Source organism: Panthera uncia, assembly GCF_023721935.1.
Source record: "Panthera uncia isolate 11264 chromosome B2 unlocalized genomic scaffold, Puncia_PCG_1.0 HiC_scaffold_24, whole genome shotgun sequence".
Taxonomy (NCBI): Eukaryota; Metazoa; Chordata; class Mammalia; order Carnivora; family Felidae; genus Panthera; species Panthera uncia.
This window is the reverse complement of record NW_026057580.1, coordinates 28,161,770-28,183,057: the sequence shown is the minus strand read 5'-3', so window position 1 is coordinate 28,183,057 and position 21,288 is coordinate 28,161,770. Positions and strand designations below refer to the sequence as shown.

At 33.3% G+C, this 21,288-nt stretch overlaps 1 protein-coding gene across 1 annotated transcript in view; it reads left to right on the top strand.

The window, feature by feature from the left end:
* The window catches only part of EYS (eyes shut homolog), a 1,624,793-nt gene that overhangs the window by 1,086,703 nt on the left and 516,802 nt on the right, over window positions 1-21,288 (top strand). Inside the window, 1 exon segment of the mRNA XM_049653864.1 lies at window positions 16,973-17,085. Within this exon segment, the coding sequence (XP_049509821.1) occupies window positions 16,973-17,085 (113 nt within the window).

Below are 21,288 nucleotides of genomic sequence, written 5' to 3'. Positions count from 1 at the left end.
TTCAGACCGTAGCATTCTACTCTGCCCCCTCCCCAAATTCATGTCCATCTAGTATGTGAAATATGTTCATTCATGTCCATCTAGTATGAGCAATATATGTGAAATATATTCACCACCACTTAGATATTCTCTAACAAGACTAAAGCTCTCTCTCTCTCTCTACAGCTTTCTTTTTCTGAATCCTCACCAGACTTGCTTTTAATGGTTCATTCATGGCAATGTAGGCTTTTGCTATCATAAATGTCAACACTCTTCCAGCCTGTATTCATTACCCAATTCAAAGCCACTTCCACAGGTTTAGGGATTTGTTACAGCACCATCTTCACTTCCTGGCACTGATTTTCTTAGTCCATCCCAGCTGCTATAGCAAAGGAATACAGAGTGAGTAGCTTATAAGCATAATAAAATACATTTTTCACAATTCTGGAGGTTGGAAGGCTGAGGTCAGGGTACCAGCATGATCAGGTGAGGGTTCTCTTCTGGGGCACAGACTTCTCATTGTATCCTCACATAGTTGAAGGGGCTAGACAATTCTGTAGGATCTCTTTTTAGGGTCCCATTCAGGAGAGCCTCACCCTAATGACCTGAGCACTTTCCAAACGCTCTGTCTCCTAAATACCATCACATTGGGCATTAGGATTTCAGCATATGACTTTTAGAGGGACACATACATTCAGACCATAACAAATATGTTTGTATTGGTTTTGTTTTTCCATTCTCTTTTAAGTAATTAAATAATGCATCCAATCAGTCAGTCAACAGATATTTAGTAAGGACTTATACTGTGTAAACATTGAGAAAAAATACAGGATAAGATGAAAAGACAAGCATTCATTTGAGTTGATAACACTGGTGGCTTAGAAAATGGTTGCAGAGGGGCACCTGGGTGGCCTAGTCCGTTAAGCACGACTTCAGCTCAGGTCATGATTTCATGGTTTGTGGGTTCAAGCCCCGCATTGGCTGACAGGTGCTGACAGTTCAGAACCTGGAGCCTGCTTTGGATTCTGTGCTTCCCTCTGTCTGCCCCTTCCCCTCTCCTGCTCTCTCTCTGTTTTTCAAAAATAAATAAACGTTAAAAAAAGAAAAAAAAAAAGAAAATGCTTGCATAGAATAGTGGAGAGAAGCAACATTGGAAAACGGTAAAGATAGTGAGGATATCAAGTTTTCTCAAAATTTATTTCTAAGTGTTTACAGGGTACTAGCTAACATATATCAAACACTTAAGGTCCAGGTCTTGTTTTAAAATATTTTGCATGTATGAACTTTAAAGTACCATAATAACCATAGGAGTATAAGCATTATTGTTATTCTTATTTTATAAGTAAAGAAACAGATATACTCATACATTAACAGATTTGTTTATGATTATGCAGAAAGTAGAGGAGATAGAATTAACACCTATGCTGGAAACTACCATGAAGGTTGCTAAAGAGGCAAGAGGGATTGGGGAAGAATATTACTTTAGGATGGACAATATTGAAGCATGTTTACGTGAAAATTGGGATAGTTCAGTAGAAAGGGATAGGGCTGAAAGTACATTTTTCTACCAAAAACATTTAATACCATTTTTCGGAAGGAAAACAATGTTTTTTCTTCTCTAGAAATCCTTAATCATCTGATAAATTATTTATGGTTTGCTGTCTGTTTCTCTTTCAACTGACTATGCAGTCCATTGACTCAAATAACTATTTTTTTTTTATTTTTGTATATTTAGATATTTTGAATTAAATATAAATTATTCTTCCTCAGATCTCCTTGAAAAGGCTAACACTAGGTGATAGATGGATGTTATTTGTTAACTATCCTTAGATAGTTATAGTGATGGATACAGGTATAGATATGACACAGATATAGATAAAATATAGGTAAATATGTGATGAAAAAGAAACAAGTTCTAGAATCTGTGAATACTACTTTGTTCAGTCTGTCCTCTTGTTAGAATAATTTTTTTTAAGTTTATTTATTTATTGTGAGAGAGAAAGAGAACACATGTGAGGGGCAGAGAGAGAAAGAGAATCTCAAGCAGGCTCTGCACTGTCAGTACAGAACCCAGCGCTAGGCTCATACTCACAAACCATGAGATCATGACCTGAGCCCAAACCAAGAGTCGGATGCTTGACAGACGGAACCCACCTTGGCACCCCTGTCTGAATATTTTTTTTTTCCATTTTTACCTCACTTAAATGTACAGAATAACTGTAAATAAAACTTACATAGACTAAAATTTAAAAATCACAAAATATTCCCTTAGTTTCATTTTTTGTCTGTTTTCTTTGTTGGTTGGTTATCTTAAAATCCTTGTGGATGGTCATGCAACTGGATTAATCTTCATTCAACTCAATATGTGGAAAACTTTGAATTACTGGGTTTCAGCACACTGGATTACCCCACATACAGACAAACATAGTATGTGAGGATGTCGTCTTTTCTCAGAATAGATGTGAGTGCTATAAACGGAATGCTTTTAACTTAAAAACATCCTTCTCTCCTCCATTCTGTCACCTCAGAGAATGACGAAAAACTTGAGAGAAGCAGTGTAGGCGGGAATGTGATGTGCTAGTGCAGAGTGGGGGTAAGGTCAGCCTATTGTGTCCCATTCATATGCCTGATTTCTTCTTGTGCTTTCAAAGTCTGGGAAAAGCTATCAAAATTATTTTCAACTGCTGGACAGTGGGTAACAAGGTATTTCTGTTAATTCCGGAATGTAGAGGCATGCTTGTGAATTGTTTCATTAATTTTAAGGTTTGGAATTTGATGGGGTAAATTTCTCTTAAATAAGAAGTTGCCATAAGGTTACTGTTATTTTTATAACATTTACATTTTTTTCAAACTCTAAAATCTTCTATAAAATAATTCTTTTTTCTGAAATGTGTTCAACCTATATGCTAACATTAGAGATAGGACTCTGAAGTAACACCATGACCTGAAGAGTATTATGTAGGACAAAAAGTATTATCATTATTGGACTGTATATGGAGACAATTCTGCAAAATTACCAAATGGGCTTCTTTTCTGACAAGCTTGATTCTCAGTATAAAGTCACAGGAACACTAGAAGATGAGTTGGTTATTGGTGTCAACAGAGTAGAATCTCCCTCATTTTCAAACACAATTTGTATTTAGTGAACTATGACTAGGAAAAAAACTGAGAAGCTGCAACATTTGACTTAAACTTGAATTTTTATTTCTGACTTCTTCAAGTAACCATTGCAAATGATAGAAAACTACATATTTTACTTTTATAATTCAAGGTAAAGACAGGATCTGCCTTTTACAATATTCTGCATTCTTATGGATAGAAATGCTTTTTTATTCCAGGAATCCTTCAGCTATAAACTAGGGCATCAGTGAGTTGCAAATTTAATTTGAGGTTTTTTAAAGAATTTCTTCACTTTCGATTTTAAAATTGAAAATAATTAAGAGACCTTTAAGTAACACTTATTTTCATTAAAAAATCAAAATAAAATCTTAAATTTAAAGGAAAAGATTTACTTTATTTCTAACATGATCCTAATTATTTATTTTATAAAACCATTAACTGTTATCTAATATCGAACAATATTATAGACCAAATTTCTATTTAACTTGGCATTCTCCTAATTACTCAGACAGACTGAAATAAAATAACTTATTTTTTGTATCTTAAATTATGGTTGAACTTTCATAAGGTATTACTTTTAATAAATAGTTTTCCATTATAAAGTTATGTTGGAATTGACATATTGGTACCTAATTAAATTTCAACTTGAAATGGTGCCAAATTTATGGTCCTAAGAAAATATGTTGCAAGACTGGGGAGTCCAGATTAAGGTTTTGGCACATTCGGTATATAGTGAGGGCCTACTTCCTGGTTCATAGATGGGCATCTTCTGGTTGAATCCTCACCTAGTAAGAACGTTGAGGGATCTTTCTAGGACCTCTTTCATAAGGTCACTGATCCCATTTATGAGAGCTCCGCCCTCATCACCTAATCACCTCCCAAGGACCTTACCTCCAAATAACCTCTACATGGGATTTGGTTTCAACATGTGAATTTAGAGGAGGCCACATTTGGTCTATAGCAGTGCTGATGTATGCTATTTTGACAGTATGACACATTTTCCCCCACATTTTAATGCAGTTTTACTGGTTGTAAGATCAGAAGTAAACAAGGCATAGATTATATCACAGTATCCTACCATCGTTTTGAAACATAAGGATCACATAATGATCCAAAATAATATTAAAACTCCTGTTAAAAGCATTTGAGTTAAAAGTGTACAATGTTAAGAAACTGTCAATAAATGATCATTCCCAGTATTTGAACAACTCAGTAATGCCAGGTCCATATGGGTAAAGGATAGCAAATAGGACCAGGGATTCTTAGCATAGAGAAGTAAGGAAGACCATGCCCCCCTGGGCTCAGTGGCCTGAAATCTAGCCTAGTTATGTGATGCCATTGTCTAAGTTTGTGACTTGGACAAATTATCCAACCTTCAACACTTAACAGAGATTCATGAGATTTGAAAGAGCTGTTTCCCAAGCAAATTTAGGACCCATTAAACAGCACATGCAAGGTGTCAGAGAAATGAAGTTACATTTATAAGCTTTATTACTGATAAGAGCTAAGTTGTGATGTAGATTAAGATTCAACTGGTGGACTTCCAAGTACTTTGTCCCATATTGGAATATTATACTCAGCTAGATACAGAATTTGGCAACTTCAGAGAAAGTTCATCAGTATATAGTAGTTTTAAGCTAGAATGCCTCTGGAGTGGTTGGGTTCTCAGAAAAATGAGAAGGAGAGAGGAACTGAAACGAGGTGGCATGATGCCTTCTTCCAAATAGGAACTGGTATGCAAAGAAAGGCCCAAAGTCATCTTCTTTGGTTGAAGACCATCCATAAATGAATATAATGACAGGGAATCTTCTTAGAACATCAGTAATAGAGATAATAAACCACAAATAGTAAACAGCAAACTGAAATGCTGATGAATCTATATAATAAAACTATTATGAAGGTTAGATAAGTGCATAATAGTTCTCAATAGATAGTAGTTACTATTTTTATCTTATTATCATTGCTATTCGTATTATTTTTTATTGAGTCTTTTTACCAAGACAGAATTGCTTTTGTTGGGCTACTCTGATGGTTTTGGGTGGTGTGATATGAAAAGTTTCAGTGTTAAAATAGAAACACAAAATTTTATTTCCTAAAATATTCATTTATTTACCTTTCATGTAAAAAATATGTAAATTCATCAGTGAGTAGAGGTTGAGAGAATAAAATTCAATTAGGCAGACATAAGGTGAATTTTCTTCTGTTGGGAGAAAGAACATAAAAGGTGAGCACGAGGGAGAAGTGTGGTGAGGAAGAGAGAGGGGTACAGCTGAGTGATCTTACTGTTTTTAAAAGGAAGAGTAGATAAGAAAAGAAGTAAACAGATTAAAATATCAGAAAAATGGAGATTTTGCAACAAATTGAGTAGTTTAAACCAGTGTATTAGAGCTAGAGAACTGCTTAGGATGTGGTCATGGTAGGGAAGTAAGCCAAGTAAGTGTAAGTGGTGATTGAGTGCCTATGGAGAAATAGAATTTTTTTAGAATAAAACTTCCAACATATGCAAAAGTAGAAAAAAAGAATGTGATGAATTCACTGGTAGCTTCAGAAAATAAGAAACACAGCTATATTTCATCTATTAAATGTGTACTCTACCCTCCATTTTTAAAGATGTTTTGGAAGTTTATCTCAGACATCAGAATACTTTATGTTTCTAGATGGATTTCCGTAAGCTAAGTAATCTTCAAAATGATAGCCGTAATTGCATTATCACCTTTAAAAAGTAATAATATTTTTTTACTGTCATATCCAGTTAGTTTTCACATTTTCCTGTTTTATAACCTTCTTTTAAAAATAGTTTGTTTAAAATTAACCAACTAACATCCATATCATATGATTGGTTAATATGCCTCTATCTTGCCTTGTCAGTTTTATTTTTTGAGGAAAATTTTGTCGTAGAAATTAAATTTTTTGTACTGTAGAGTTTCCATGGTTTCTTACATTTTCCCAGATGAATAATTAGGCATTTCTCCAAGGAATACAGACTCCTTTTGGTATAAAGTGGTATTTAGAGATCACACATGGAACCTATCACTGTTCTTTGCTACTGCACTATTTTTTCCTAGCTTTTCTCTAGCCAAACTAGGAAAGATTTTTTTGTTATAATGTAAAAAACCTCATAAGCTAATAATTATAATAGCAGTCACAGTTAAGAACTCTCATATATGGTTTTCGGTTCATCTCCTTCCAGACATGCAATAAAACCTCTGTTGTGAATGAGACTGTCATAATATACTTTTGATTTATTCTGCAGTGGACACACATCTAATAGAATAATGTTCTATCACTACCACCAATTTATATTATTGAAAACAGTTTAATAGTTTTGGTTCTTTCTGTCCTTACGATTCCACTGAAGATATATGTTCAAAGTACTGTGTTTTAAACTCATCAGAGTAGTGGGGTGCCTGGGTGGCTCAGTCAGTTAAGCGTCCAACTTCGGCTCAGGTCATGATCTTGTGGTTTGTGAGTTCGAGCCCCATGTCAGGCTCTGTGCTGACAGCTCAGAGCCTGGAGCTTGCTTCAGATTCTGTGTCTCCCTCTCTTCTCTATTCCTCCCCCACTTGTGCTCTTCTCTCTCTCTCTCTCAAAAATAAACATTAAAAAAAAGTAAAGTCATCAGAGTAGTTATGTTATGTGTTTTATGCCACCAAATAGAAACACAGGTTAGAGAGTCATTAATTTCATTTTACTCCTGAGTTTTAAAAATTGCTTTTTAAATTTGTATTTCATTTTATAATTATATAATATGTTTACATGGTTTCAAACTCAAATCCATACCTAAAGATATATTTAAGAAATATTTAAGAAATCCATTTTCCATTGTCATTGTCTCTGCCCTAGTCCCTTCCTCTTCCTTATATTTTGTGGTTTACTTATTATTAAATATAAACATATACAAATATATAAATTAATATTCTTCCATTATTAAATAATATCATATGCATATATTTTTCACTTTACTTTTTCTGCCTAGCAGTGTGTCTGGTGATCACTGAATTGCAAGTTGTATTCTCTGGAAAGCAGACTCTGAGATGGAAATTAACATACAAGTAGTTTAGAGAGTGCTATTGATACTACTGTCTGTGGAAGGGAAGGGAAAGGAAGGAATTAGGACTGGGCAGGGAGGCATTGGGATGAGATTCAGTCTCAATACAGGTTTTTGAAACCCCTGTCAAGTTGCAGCTGGACTGATCATTCAGAGTTGTCAGACGTTGGGGTGAGGAGTCTGGGCTTTTATAGTCCCTTTTTGACTAGTCATTGGATGCGAACTACCATAGGAAAGAGGAGAAAACTTGGATGAGGCTATACTCTTGGACTAAAGTCATTCCCAAAGAATGATGAAAGGCATAGTTTTTCTGCCAGCAGTACCCCAAGTAGTTGAAAAGAGGAGAGGAATCCTTCGGTTTTAATGGGAGACCTGGGTAGATACCATAGCATCCACTACACATTCCATCGTAGTATATGGAGATGTTCCTACTTCCTTTTCACAAATGCGAATGGTATAACAGTTCACTTGAGCAGACTCCCGTAGATGGACATTTAGATTGTTTCCAATTAAGAGTAATCTTGATGCATCATTTCAGCATGGAAATTAGCTCCTGGCTACTAGCTCTCTCCCCAGGATTTATACTGAAGCAGCTGTAGTAGGAAACACTTAAATCACACACGCGTGCGCGTGCGCACGCACACACACACACACACACACACACACACAGATGAACACACTTCTATAACCAAGAGAAATTAAAACACGTGTCCACATAAAACACAAAAGTATTCTTAATAGCCAAAAAAAATAAAAAACACTGAAATAGTCCAAAAAGGCCATTAATTTATGGATAGGTAAACAAAATATATATCCATGTCAAGGAATATCATTCATCAATGAAAGGGATGAAGTACTGATGCATAACTACAACAGGGAGGAACTTTTAAAACATTATACTAAGTGAAAGAAGCCAATCACAAAACACCACACATTTTATGTTCCTGTTTTTAAGAAATGTCAATAATAGGCAAATCTGCGGATACAAAGTTGATTAGTGGTTATCTACTATTGAAGAAAGAATGGAGAGAGACTGCTAATGAATAGATGTTTCTTTTTTGAGTGATACATCTATTCTAAAATTGGCTGTGATAATGATTGAGTAATTCTGATTATACTAAAACCATGGAATTGTACTCTTTAAATGGGTAAATTTTATGATATGTGAATTATATCTCAATAAAGCTGTTGTAGGAAAAAAAAGAAAATCCATGGTAAATCCCTTGGCATACAGATAACTGTATTAAAGTGATGTCTTTGAGTGGTTAGGAAGTGAGTAAGTACTGTAGATATTACAGTGTTTGGAACAGAGCATGTTTGGCCTTGCTGAGAGAAAGAATAAACTAGAAAAAAAAACAGTTGAAAATGTGCTCATGTTTTTCCAGTGTCCTTATACAAGGACATTCTCTGACAGTTTCTGTAGTGAAAAAATAGCAATCAACACCACTGATGAAGATGTCCACAAGGTAAATTCTAGGTAACTCTAAAACCCTGTTGGCTCTAAAACCCAGTAGAATTTAGAAACACATATTCAGTGTTCTTTATTGTTTCCAAACAGATTTTCCTATAAATTCTATTCTATTTAGTTATTTTCATAAGAGGTTTGATCTCCACAAACAGTTACTATGCCATTATCAGAAATCAAACTCTAAACCTGCATATGTTACTATGTCATTATCAGAAATCAAACTCTAAACATGAATATGGATGTTTATAGTACCCTTGTTCATAATTGCCAAAACTTGAAAGCACCTGAGATGTCCTGCGGTTGACAAATGAATAAATAAACTGTGGCACTTCTGGACAATGGGATATTATTCTATTTAAAGATGAGCTGTGATGGCTTAAAAAGACATAGAAGAACCTTAAATGCATATTACTAAGTGAAAGAAGCCAGTCTGAAAGGCTGCATACTGTATGATTCCAGCTATGTGACATAGTTGAGAAAGGCAAAACTCTGGAGACAGAAAAAAGATCGGTGGTCATCAAGGATTGGGGGACATGTGAGGGGATGAATAGTCAGAGCATAGAGGAATATTAGGACAGTGAAAATACTCTGTGTGATACTATAGTGATGGATATATATCATTATACATTTTTCCAAACTCCTATAATGTACGGCACTCAAGAGTGAAACCTAAGGTGAGCTATGGACTTTGGATGATAATGATATGTTAATGTAGGTTCATCAGTTGTAACAAGCGTACCACTCTTCAGGGGGATATTGATAATTGGTGAAGCTGTGTGTGGGGGGGAAGCAGAGGGTATATGGGAAATTTCTTAATTTTTTGTGAACCTAAAACTGCTCTAAAAAATTTAGTCCCTAATAAAAAAATTATAAAAGAAAAAAACTAATCAAACTGTATTGTCCTCTTCCCATTTTTTACGGAAATTTATCATATTTTTTTAACTGACATCATATTTCAACAGTGCCTAGCTTCACAGTTGCTGGACTCTATGGTGATTTTGTTTAAATTAGACAGTTTTTTTTTTTTAAAGCAGATATTTCTGGGAAGATAGATTGGAGGAAAAAAATGTGGTTTAAATATCAGGCTGTACTCCACTCTATCAGCTAGGCGTTTTTGACAGTGCAAAATTTGTGTAAACATATATGGTGACCCTGTGCTCACTACACAGGATATACTTTATAAATATTTGTTGAATCAATATATAAATCTAATTCTTATCTGGGAAATTTACCAACTTTCTCTTTCCTTCTACATAGAGATTGTGTCCACATGAATCCCACAATCTTTACAGAGTATACATAATTTACTGAATATATTACAATAAAATTGGTAGAGGTATTATGAAATTTGTAGACTGAAAGATTCCTATTTTTATGTAGTGGTTTTGTAATTATGTTGCTAAAATCCCACATTTAGGATGTTTAGACTCATATTTATCCATTGGCATTATATATAGTACACAGTTGTCATCCAATTTGTGTTTATCCTAATAACAGCTAAACATCTGAAACATTAAATGTTAACATCTGAATTCACTTGCATATGTTCAAAATAGGTACTTCCTAGCAATTTCCATCTTTTTCTTAACTGATTATTTTTCAGAGTACCCAGCCTTAAAATGATTTTTGACAAACCAATAAATAGTAGGAATTTAACAAATATTCATAGCATCGAGTATTCTACTTCTTTATTTCCCTCCTTTCTCCTTTATGCCCCACAAGTAATTCATCAAAGTCACCACAATATCCTCACCCCTTTTCTACTTTTTTAGCCTTTATCAAGTATAAGACTTCACAATATCAGCCCTATGTTGCTTTAGAGCTTTTAGTTGCTTCTGTCCATTTGAAGCTGATACTGATCAAATCTGATTATTTTATCAATGAATATACCAAAAAAGGAGTGAAGTTTGAGTAACATGAAAACCAAAAATGAAAACTTTTGCACAGTGAAGGAAACCATCAGCAAACCAAAAAGGCAATATACTAATAGGGAGAATATATATACTAATGATAATATCCAGTGAAAAGTTAATATTCAAAATATATACAGAACTTATACAACTCAACACCAAAACCCCCAGCTATCCAATTAGAAAACGGTCAGAGGAACTGAATAGACGTTTTTGCAAGAAGACATATAGATGGCCAAGAGATACATGAAAAGTGGTGTCTGGGTGGTTCTGTTGGTTAAGGGTCCAACTCTTGATTTTGACTCAGGTCATGATCTCAAAGTTCATGGGATCGAGCCCTGCATCAGACTCTGTACTAGAAGCGTGGAGCCTGCTTGGGATTCTCTCTTCCACTTTCTCTGTCCCTCCCCTGCTCTCACACATGCTCGCTCTCTCTCTCTCAAAATATTTAAGAAAAAAAAAAGAGGTATATGAAAAGATGATCAGTATTGCTAATCATTAGGGAATTGCAAATCCACATTTGCAAACCACAATAAGATACTACCTTGCACAAGTCGGAATGACTACTGTCAAAAACACAAGAAGTGATGAATATTGACAAGATTGTGAAGAAAAAGGAACCTCTGTGTACTGTTGGTGGGAACGTAAATTGGTACACCACTGTGGAAAATACTGTGGAAGTTCCTCAAAAAAATGAAAAACAGGAATACCATATGTTTACCCAAAGAAAACAAGTCACTAATTTGAAAAGAAACAGTCACCTCTTTGTTTATTGCAGCATTATTATAATAGTCAAGGTATGGAAGCAAACCCAAGTGTCCTGGTGTGTACAGACATACACACACGTGCGCGCGCGCACGCACACACACACACACACACACACACTTGAATATCACTTAGCCATAAAAACAAACAAAAAAAAGAATGTAGTCTTGTCATTTGCTACAACATGGATTGGCCTAGAGGTTACTATGTGAAACAAAATAAGTTAGAGAAAGATGAATACATGTGATTTCACTTTTATGTGAACTCTAAAAACCAAAACAAATGAGCAAACAAAAAAATAGAAACAGTATCTTAAGTATAGAGGGATGGGATTGGGAAGATAGACAAAATAGGTGAAGAGGATTAAGAGTACATACTTTCAGTTATAAAATAAATAAGTCATAGGGATGTCGAGCATAAAAAAGTACATAAATAAAAGGAAGAAAGAAAATGTTGCCATCGTTAACCATAGCATTGTTCCACTGCAAATAATTATTACATAGGAATAATGTAAGCATTAAACATGTAAGTTAAAGCTGTGATGCAACTAAAATTATGGTTAATGTAATGCTGATTGTTTAACCAAAAATTATTACATATGGTACATATATAATATTATAGAAAAGTTAGGCTCCAAAAATTTGTGAAATTGAATAATTAATACCCCCAAATATGAGCATGTTGCTTAGAAATTTGAAAGCTAATATTGGAATAAATTGATAAGAGTGTGAGAATTGAGCATGAAATCAGGGATAGTACTAATAGTTTGATAGTGGGAACTAATTATTTTTATGATACAAATCAAGTAGAAGTACCACTATAAAAAAAGAAAAGGCATATGGGTTTCTGGCCATGAATGAGTAATTGTTGGTAGACTCTCCTTACCATCATGAACAGTTAGGCAATTGGGATAAATTATGTAGGAAAACACACAACAAAGACACATGTAACAATGTCCAGTATCCGATAAAAAAAAATATTAGATCTGGAGAGAATCAGGGAACTGTGCACCGCAATCAGGATAAAAATGATTACATCTCAATAAATCATAGAGATTATAATTGGCATACAAGAACTTTAAAACATCTATTATGAACTTAAAAACAAATAAAACGTACTACAAGAGGGAAAAATGGAATCTATTTAAAAATCAAGTAAAAATATAAACAAAAATTCAACTAATAAACAGAAATTTCAAAGATAAAAATATAATATCTGAACTGTATTAGCTTAACAACAGATTACATTTCTGCAAAAGAAAATCATTGAACTTGAGTACATAGTAATAGAAACCACACTGAAAGAAAGAGAAAAGTGATGGAAAAAACCTAAGTGACCTGTAGGATGTAACAAGGGGTTAAAATATGTGTATTAGGAGTTCCAGAAGGTGGAGGGAGAAAGGAGAGAAAAAAAATATTTGGAGAAATATTGACCAAATTTGCCTGGATTTTATGAAAAATGTCAACTTATAAATGCAATAATCTCAATAAGACCTAATAAAATGAGAATTTTCACTGACTTCTCATCAGAAGCAATGCAATCCAGAAGACAAGGGAATATATTCAAGTGCTCTCAAAATAGTTAAGTAAACTGTAATAAAATAGTACAAATTAAAGACATTTTCTTAAAAAAAAGAAAAGAAAGAAAACCTGAAAAAACATCAGACCTACATTACAAGAAATGGTAAATGAAGTTGTTAAGGGAAATGATGCCAAAAGGTCCTTGGAACAGCGAAAGGGAATGAAGAGTGCCAGAACTGGATTGAGACACATGATTTGGAAAATAGAAAACATCCTAGCAGCAGCAGTAGCAGCAGAGGGGATAGATCATGTGGCAGTTTAACAGGGATGTTCTTTATAAGTTACATTCTTCAAAACTTTTCCCATCCTACCAGATTTGAATTTAATATGGGATTTAATAATAGTTTAGCAGTAGAAGCTTTGTTCAAAAACATAATAATAATTACTGTTGCTAGCTTAAAAATAATCTTTTTTTTCATATTTCTCACAGATGTATGAAATTACTACAGTGTGCCTAAGATGAGACCTTTAAAAACAAATTTTAAGTAACTGATAAAACAATCTACAGTAAAAAGGAAACTATTGGAGCTGTTTCTCTATTACCAATTGATTATTTAATTGATTACAAACCAAACTTACTGGTTTTCAAAATCCATTAATCTAAAAAATCTCTTGAATTCAGCCAAAATGGGTACAGGAGGTACATTAGAAATCCATTTAAAAACATAAATAACATTGTAAATAGAAAACTCATAAACTACTGATGAAGAAGAATGAGAAACTAGCTCTTAAAATTACCACTTAATAGCAGGTTAACCAAGAATCCATATACTCCTCAAGTAATTGTGTTTCTACTATATCAGGACAAAAAGGAATTAAACGTTTCTCTCACTTTAATAACTTTTTTCACAGGATGTTAAATATTTAGGCATGTAAATTTCAAAAACAAACTCAGATGGTACATTTTTTATTTTAAATTGTTTATAAATTTGGAATATCGTATATGCAATCTAAATGATAGCCAGGAAGGCTGTCTCACCTTATGTAACTACTATTGAATATTAATGTAGAAACTTATTTGTACAGTATTGATAGTTCATTGGCTTCAACTCTCTTTAAAGAAATGAGAGTAAGGGGTACCTGGGTTGCTCATTTGATTAAGTGTCTGTCTTCAGCTCAGGTCATGATCTCTCAGTTCACGAGTTTGAGCCCCACATCAGGCTCTGTGCTGACAGCTCAGAACCTGGAGCCTGCTTCGGATTCTGTGTCTCCCTCACCTTCTGCCCCTCCCCCACTCTCTCTCTCAAAAATAAATAAACATTAAAAAATTAATAAAAAAAAGAAACGAGAGTAAAGGCCATCAAATGCCAGAGATAAAATTAAATATTCTTCTGTTCATATAGAGGTAGAAAAAATGAGAATATGTTGAAGATGTTTATAACTTTGAGTCAAATTTGAAATAAAAAATGAGAATTCTGCCGGGGCACCTGGGTGGCTCAGTTATTTAAGCTTCTGACTTCAGCTCAGGTTACAATCTCACAATTTGTGAGTTCAAGCCCCACATCAGGCTCTCTGCCTTCAGCAGAGGCTGCTTCAATTTCTCTGTTTCCCTCTCCCTTTGCCCATCCCCAGCTCATGCTCACTCTCTCGCTTTCTCTCAAATAAAATAAACATTTAAAAAAAAATGAGAGCTCAGTTATTATTACTGTTCAGTACTGTGAATCATATTAATGATATTGTGTGGTGGCCATTTAACATTGTTTAGAAGTAACTAGGGGTCATTATTTTTTTATTTGTCTTGAACAAAAATAAAAACCAGATTTGAGAAATCCCAGGAGTATATGTGAGTACAGATGTTTTCTCATGGAAAGGGGGATAACATGCAAGAACAGCATTCCTGTAATCTCATATACAGGTGATTTTTCATGATTTCTTGTCCTTAATGAATCTATTATACATGGTTACATTGTAACTTGTATCAATTATATATCTTGTGTTTCCCTTTTACTTTTTAAAAATCCTGTCCCAGAAACCTAACTAACCAAATTATTATAAGTTAGTCAAATTCAAGGGGGTAAAGTTCCCAACATTAGAAACTGTCTAAAAACCATGTGATTACAGTTTACTATTTAGATTTGGTGTTTCTGGGTACAAGTTTGACTTATTTTTTGCTAAATGAAATTTCCATATTCAAAGTGAAAAAGATTTACATGAGAGTTTGGAAACCAGTTAACTCATCCTGAACAAGAGTGCCAGAGGTTAATGTGTGGAAGAACTGGAAATTTTGAATCTGTTAATACAGAAGAAATCAAATAATTTTGAATTCATTCAGATTTAAAGGCTGTGAATTTTTTTTCTTGCTAACAAAGTCCAGGGTGAATAAATTAATATTTATCTTTTAATCCATAATATGTGAATGTGATTTGAATTATAGAATTCTATCATGCATCTCACCGAGTAATCATAGAATCATTTTCTTTTAGAGCATTTCTCATTGCTTCATATTCATTTAAAAAGCTATAACTTTCTTCATATTTTTCATCCTCATAAATAATAAGGATCTTCATGAACAGAGGAAAATATCTATTTAAATATGCACATACATTATGCTATTTTTGAACTGTGTTAAACTAAGGAAAACATTCATAACCATTTCTATCAATAGCATTTTTCCAAGACCATTTAATTTTTTTTAATTTTTAATTTTAAACTGTATATTAACTCACAAGCTTCTAATGTTTCAGGGGAGGCATATGTACACATTATCTTAAATAAAAACCAGGTCCATGTCTAACCGTGATGAAAATATAAATTAAACTTAAAAAACAAAAAGATTAATAAAACCCATAAAAACTTTAAGCTAACAATTGCAAATGAATATTTTCCCTTCTGCAACATGTAAGAGCCAAACATTTCTGTTTTACTTACAATGAACTGACTTCATTGTAAACTTACTGTGTGAAATATTGTTTTGTTTTCTAGTCCAGTCATTTTTGACACTTGACAGAGTGTTACTTGTTGAGAGGATTTGTAGTACGTTTGAACCAACATCAGAAAGAGGAAGAAAATATTTAAAGGTTTTTAAACTAAGGCTCTAAGTTAAAAGATGAAATAAATTCACCCTACAATTTCTAAACAATACAAAGTCTCCCTTCCATCCTTTGTAATATTACATTTAATGAGAAACTAAGTCTTGAAAATGCAAATAGTGCATTTTTTAATTCGAAAGTCAAGGTAGACAGTTTTAAGTGTATGAGTTCAGTAATTATCCTGCTCATAATTTGTTCCATCTTAGCTTAAAAATTTTAACAATATCAAGAGCATAAGAGTATACAGAACCTGAAATAACTGCTCATATCTGTTGAAATCTGACCTGTGCCCCTTTTAGTTTTTATTAACTTCTTTTTTTCACATAAATGTAAATTCATATAGATATATAATTAATGGAATAGTATTGTATGTTCATGGTGAATGAAATGAAAAGTCATATATCTGTTTATCTTTAAGAGGTTATATGTGTTCGTTAAAACAAATGCTTTCCAATGCCCTTTTTCTTTTTTTTTTTGATTTGGTCCTGTTGGCAATCTTTTTTTGCCCAAGTTATTCCTAAGGAGGATAGGCCACACAACTGAACACAAAGTTGTACAGAATGCATCAGGACTGTGGGGTGTCACAAATATTCACTTTACTGTGTTTCCTTTGATAACAGAAAGAGAACCTTTTCTTGATGTGTTAATAGCTGTGAGTGGGGCAAGATAACTAATGTCTGAAAGAAAAAGTAAGAAGGAACATAGGCAAAAGATGCAAAAGTGTAATCCACTGATGGGAAGGATGAACATACTAGCTTTTCTCCTATGTTCCAGCTGTAATTCACTATAATAATGAAAATTTTTCTTTATTCATATATGTGATTCATAGAGTGATATCTACAGATTCCAAGTGACTTTTGACTCAGGTAGTACTCAGGTAGTATTCTTTTATGCTAAATTCTGGAATGGTATTTATGAATAGAGTTAAATTACTTTCTACCAATATGTTGAATAAATCAGCCACCCAATCTGAATGCACATTCTGACCAGTTTACATCAAGAATAATATATTGTAGAAATAATATAAATATTCTCTCTCTCTCCCCCTCCCTCCTTCTCTTCCTCCATCTCAGATTTCTGGGCCATTGGAGAATTTTACTGGCTGCATAGAAGTTATGGAAATCAATAACTGGGAATCTTTCATCCCATCCAAGGCAGTGAAAAAAATTCACGTTGAAAATTGCAGGTAAAATCCATTAATGATTTTTCAAATACTTGTTTGAATAACCACACAAAAAGGTAACATTTCTATTTGAAATCATCTAATCAGGATTAGATTATATTTCCTTCCTTCATTTTGATGTTTTCTTTATAGTGACATACTATATTTTTTTACAGACTATAGAATGTTTAAGCTATATCCCAATTAAATTGGACCATTTATTTATAATGGGTTTCAGCTTTCTGCTACATAAGATACATCGTGTCAACCAACAAATGATAAGTTAGTCTTGATTAGAAAATGTCATCTGTTGGAGTGTTTGAAATATAAGCATGCTGTCATGCATGTGGTGTATTGTTCAGGTTGCTTAAATGTTTCTTTTAAAATGTCATTCTCAAAAAGTTGTCATTGTGCTTGAATTCCCATTATTTGTGGCATTCCTTTCAAATAACCTTCTTCTAGCTATAGAACTATCTGTATATGTGGAGGGCGGTGGGGTGGAGTTGAAGTAACGAGATGGTACATTTGACACAATATTAGGCATTCGTGCCATTGGTACAAATTGGTTAAATTTTTATTTCCCTGATGGTGACGAGAAAAGGATCATTTATGGAGCCTTGTGGTGCATTGGAAAAGGTGCACCCAGGTTAGGTAGGATAGCGTGATGAGGCAGGATGTTTCATCACAGAACAGCCTGCTTGACAATAGCAGAAACACATTGACTCCACAAAAAAACTGAATTATTGAAATTCTTCTGTGGACTGTGGTCCAAGATGAATAGAGTCACACAATGACTGTCCTTAAGGAGTTTAGGGTGTACTAGAGGAGATATTGATGAAATATGCAAATGAATATATACATATAAAGTGTGCTTTGGGGAAAAAACAGAAGGCTATGAGACTTTACATATTTGAATATCAGCAAATTGGTGTCCTTCACAGTTTGGCTGGGGGGTAGTGTATGTTTAAAAATTGAAGAAGTACTTTAGAAAGTAAAAGACTAATTCATTCCCCAGTGTTTCACCTGTAGGCTATACGTTTAAAATAAATTTGTGGCATCTATCATATAGTGGTAGACATAGTGATTATTTTATTTGTTTTGTTTTTACTCAAATTAAAACTTAATATCTTACGTTATACACAATAGATGGGTTCCAGCAATTTTAATATAAATAAAATACTCATAAATCCTTATATATTTTACCATTTATTTCTAATTTTTTAAAGTTTGTCTCAATTTGTGATTGATTTGCAGTGAGCAGTATTTCCTAACAATTAGTTACCTCTCAGATTCTTTGCTCTCTAGCTTCTCTGTTAAATATTATGATTTGCAACTCATAGTTAAATGAATAATGATTTTACTAGGAAGCAAATCCATTGAAAATGATATACTCCCTTGATAATTTATATAATCATCTGCTAATGTAGCAATTGATAAAATTTTCTATTTTTAACTTTATAAAAGTAGGACATGCTTAACTTCTCTTTGTAAGAATGAGTATAAAAAACAACAACAGAAAATCACTATGTAATCTCAGCTATCTGCAAGCCCTAAAACTTTTCTCAATCTCTCTTCTATTTAAGTCCTGTTTTATTGCCCTTCAATGCCATTAATTTGACCTTCATTCTGCAATATTGGTTCTTTAAATACTATCTATAATTTAATGCTGCAAATGGTATTATCCCTCCCTATAACATCCAACACAGCTATAGACATATGAGAGGCATTTTGGCTATAATTAGGGTTAGGGCAAACAGAGACTATTAAATTTCTCTGAACAGTCACTCTGCTTCTCTCACCAACCCCTACTAGTACTTGATTTCATTTAAGATCACCTTTCCCTTTTTTTTCCTTTTAACATTTATTTATTTCTGAGAGACAGAGAGAGACAAAGCATGAGCAGGGGAGGGGCAGAGAGAGAGGGAGACACAGAATCTGAAGCAGGCTCCAGGCTCTGAGCTGTCAGCACAGAGCCCGATGCGGGGCTTGAACTCAGGAACTGCGAGATCATGACCTGAGCCGAAGTTTAATGTGGAATATATTTATTGGTATTTACTATATTAGAAATTAAAACTAAGGAAGTTTAAATATATTTATTTTTAATTCATAAAATAAATAAGTTCATTACATGTTAGTATAAATAACATAGAATAGCATATTTTTTGAAAAGTAAGTGTACTTATTAAAACATAAAAATGATGAGAAGAGTGGCAGTGTTTCACATTTTTTGCAGATGTCTTTATTGTCTGACTTAATGAAGACAAGTGGAAACTTAGATGTGTTTCTGTGTTCAATCTGTACAATAATTATTCTGCTGAAATAGTTGAAGAAAGTTCTGGCCTCATACATATGTATTTAGAAATGATAGCAGTGTTTTAATAACCTTTTTAGACAATTGGGAATATTCTTCTTCGTACCAAAACTTGGTAAGTAAAAGATTCTTAAAGGTTAGTTGCAATGTAGAATGTGAAACCTGATGGTCAATGAACCTCTTATACTCTGTTACATTAAAATCCATTGTTCTTTTTCACATTTGGAATGGATCTTTTACCCATGCACAATTTTTTACTGTCACTGGAAAATGTTGTTTCTTGAGTTATTCAACTATCCCAAATGTCAACACATATCAATATAAAATATCAAAAAGTCCTGTCTGTGACTAATATATAATATTACTTAATAATATATATAATATATTATTTCCTACATATTTTAATAGACACCTACATTTACTTCACTAGTGTTCTTAATAAGTAGAGGCATGAGGTGTCTTGTGCCCAGGGTATGAAAGACTGATCATTCAGGCTCCATGGATAGATATCATATAGTATGACATCAAGAACAGCTAAATCAACTTTCCACCCCTAGGTTTTTGCCCTAGAGAAGCACAGATATATGACCTAATGACACTTAAAATAGCCTTATTAAAAATAGTAAAACATTGGAAAGTAAGGAAATGGATGTTTAAAGGGATGATAAATATGATGGAATTACTTACAAGTCAGTTGAAAACAATGAAATACATTTACATGTATCTGTGTGGATAGATCTGAAAGCATACCATTTAGTGAGGAAAAAAAGGATAGCTGTAGCAATATACCATTTGTGTGCACTTTTGAAGCTGTGTTATATACAAACTGATCCCTTACTACACATTTTCATATTTCTCCAATAATATTAAATACTCTAGATTATGTGAACCCTTTCTTAAATAATCACTATTTTTGAAGGAATGTGTTGTGTAATGAGGAGAAGTATTTAAACAGAAGGAAATGATTCACGAACAAAAAACAAAGCATCAGATTATTTTCCACTTTTAATTCTTTATTCACAAATCATCTCAGCAGAACATCAGTGTCATTAAATCAAACATTATTAACTTTCAAAAAAGAGTAGGTTATAAAGTATATATCATGCCTTTATAAATTTGTGGAAACATTCTAGAATCCTACTTTAAGCAGATATTTGATTTAAATGTTTTATTAATAAAAGACTAAGGTATAGAGTTTTAACATTGTAGCAATACATCAGTGCTATTATTTTTTTTTTACAAAATAAGCATCCTATATCATTTTCAAGTGGATAATATGAACCTCCAAAATAAAGTACAAAAACAAAATTTGATTACTCAGTAATGGGAATCCAAAGTTCATAATTTTATTCACTGAAATAATATAGGCAAATTAAATCTAAAATGGAACAAGAGGAATGAAGTAAATTACAATGTTCTCTAGTTCTTTAGCCATTCAGATACTTGTCTTATGACAATGTGTTGTGAGATTGATATACTCTTGGTCTCCTGGAGACATGATTGTCATTTACATGTGAAGACCAGATTATGGACAAGAGCTGAAATTGTAGTTTGATATTTATTTTACATTTGTACATTTGAGACTGAAGCAGGGAGGGCTTTCTGCATGAAGCTGAATTTATCACAGGTGTAGGACTCTGTTTTGAATATACCTTGACATGACTACCTTTAGTGAGTGCCAGCTTAGTGTAATGTTTTTCAAAAAGCTAATTTGTGCCATGAGTTGCTGATTCCCATGATGAGAACAGTAGCATAGGGGAGCTGTCTTAAGAAAATGTTAGTTTTTACCAGGCTGTCCAGTAATAGACCATACAGTAACCTACAACAACAACAACAACAACAACAACAACAGTATTAAATAAATAATAAATATTTCTACATTCTTCATTTTTAAGACATAGAGTGTAACAAAACTG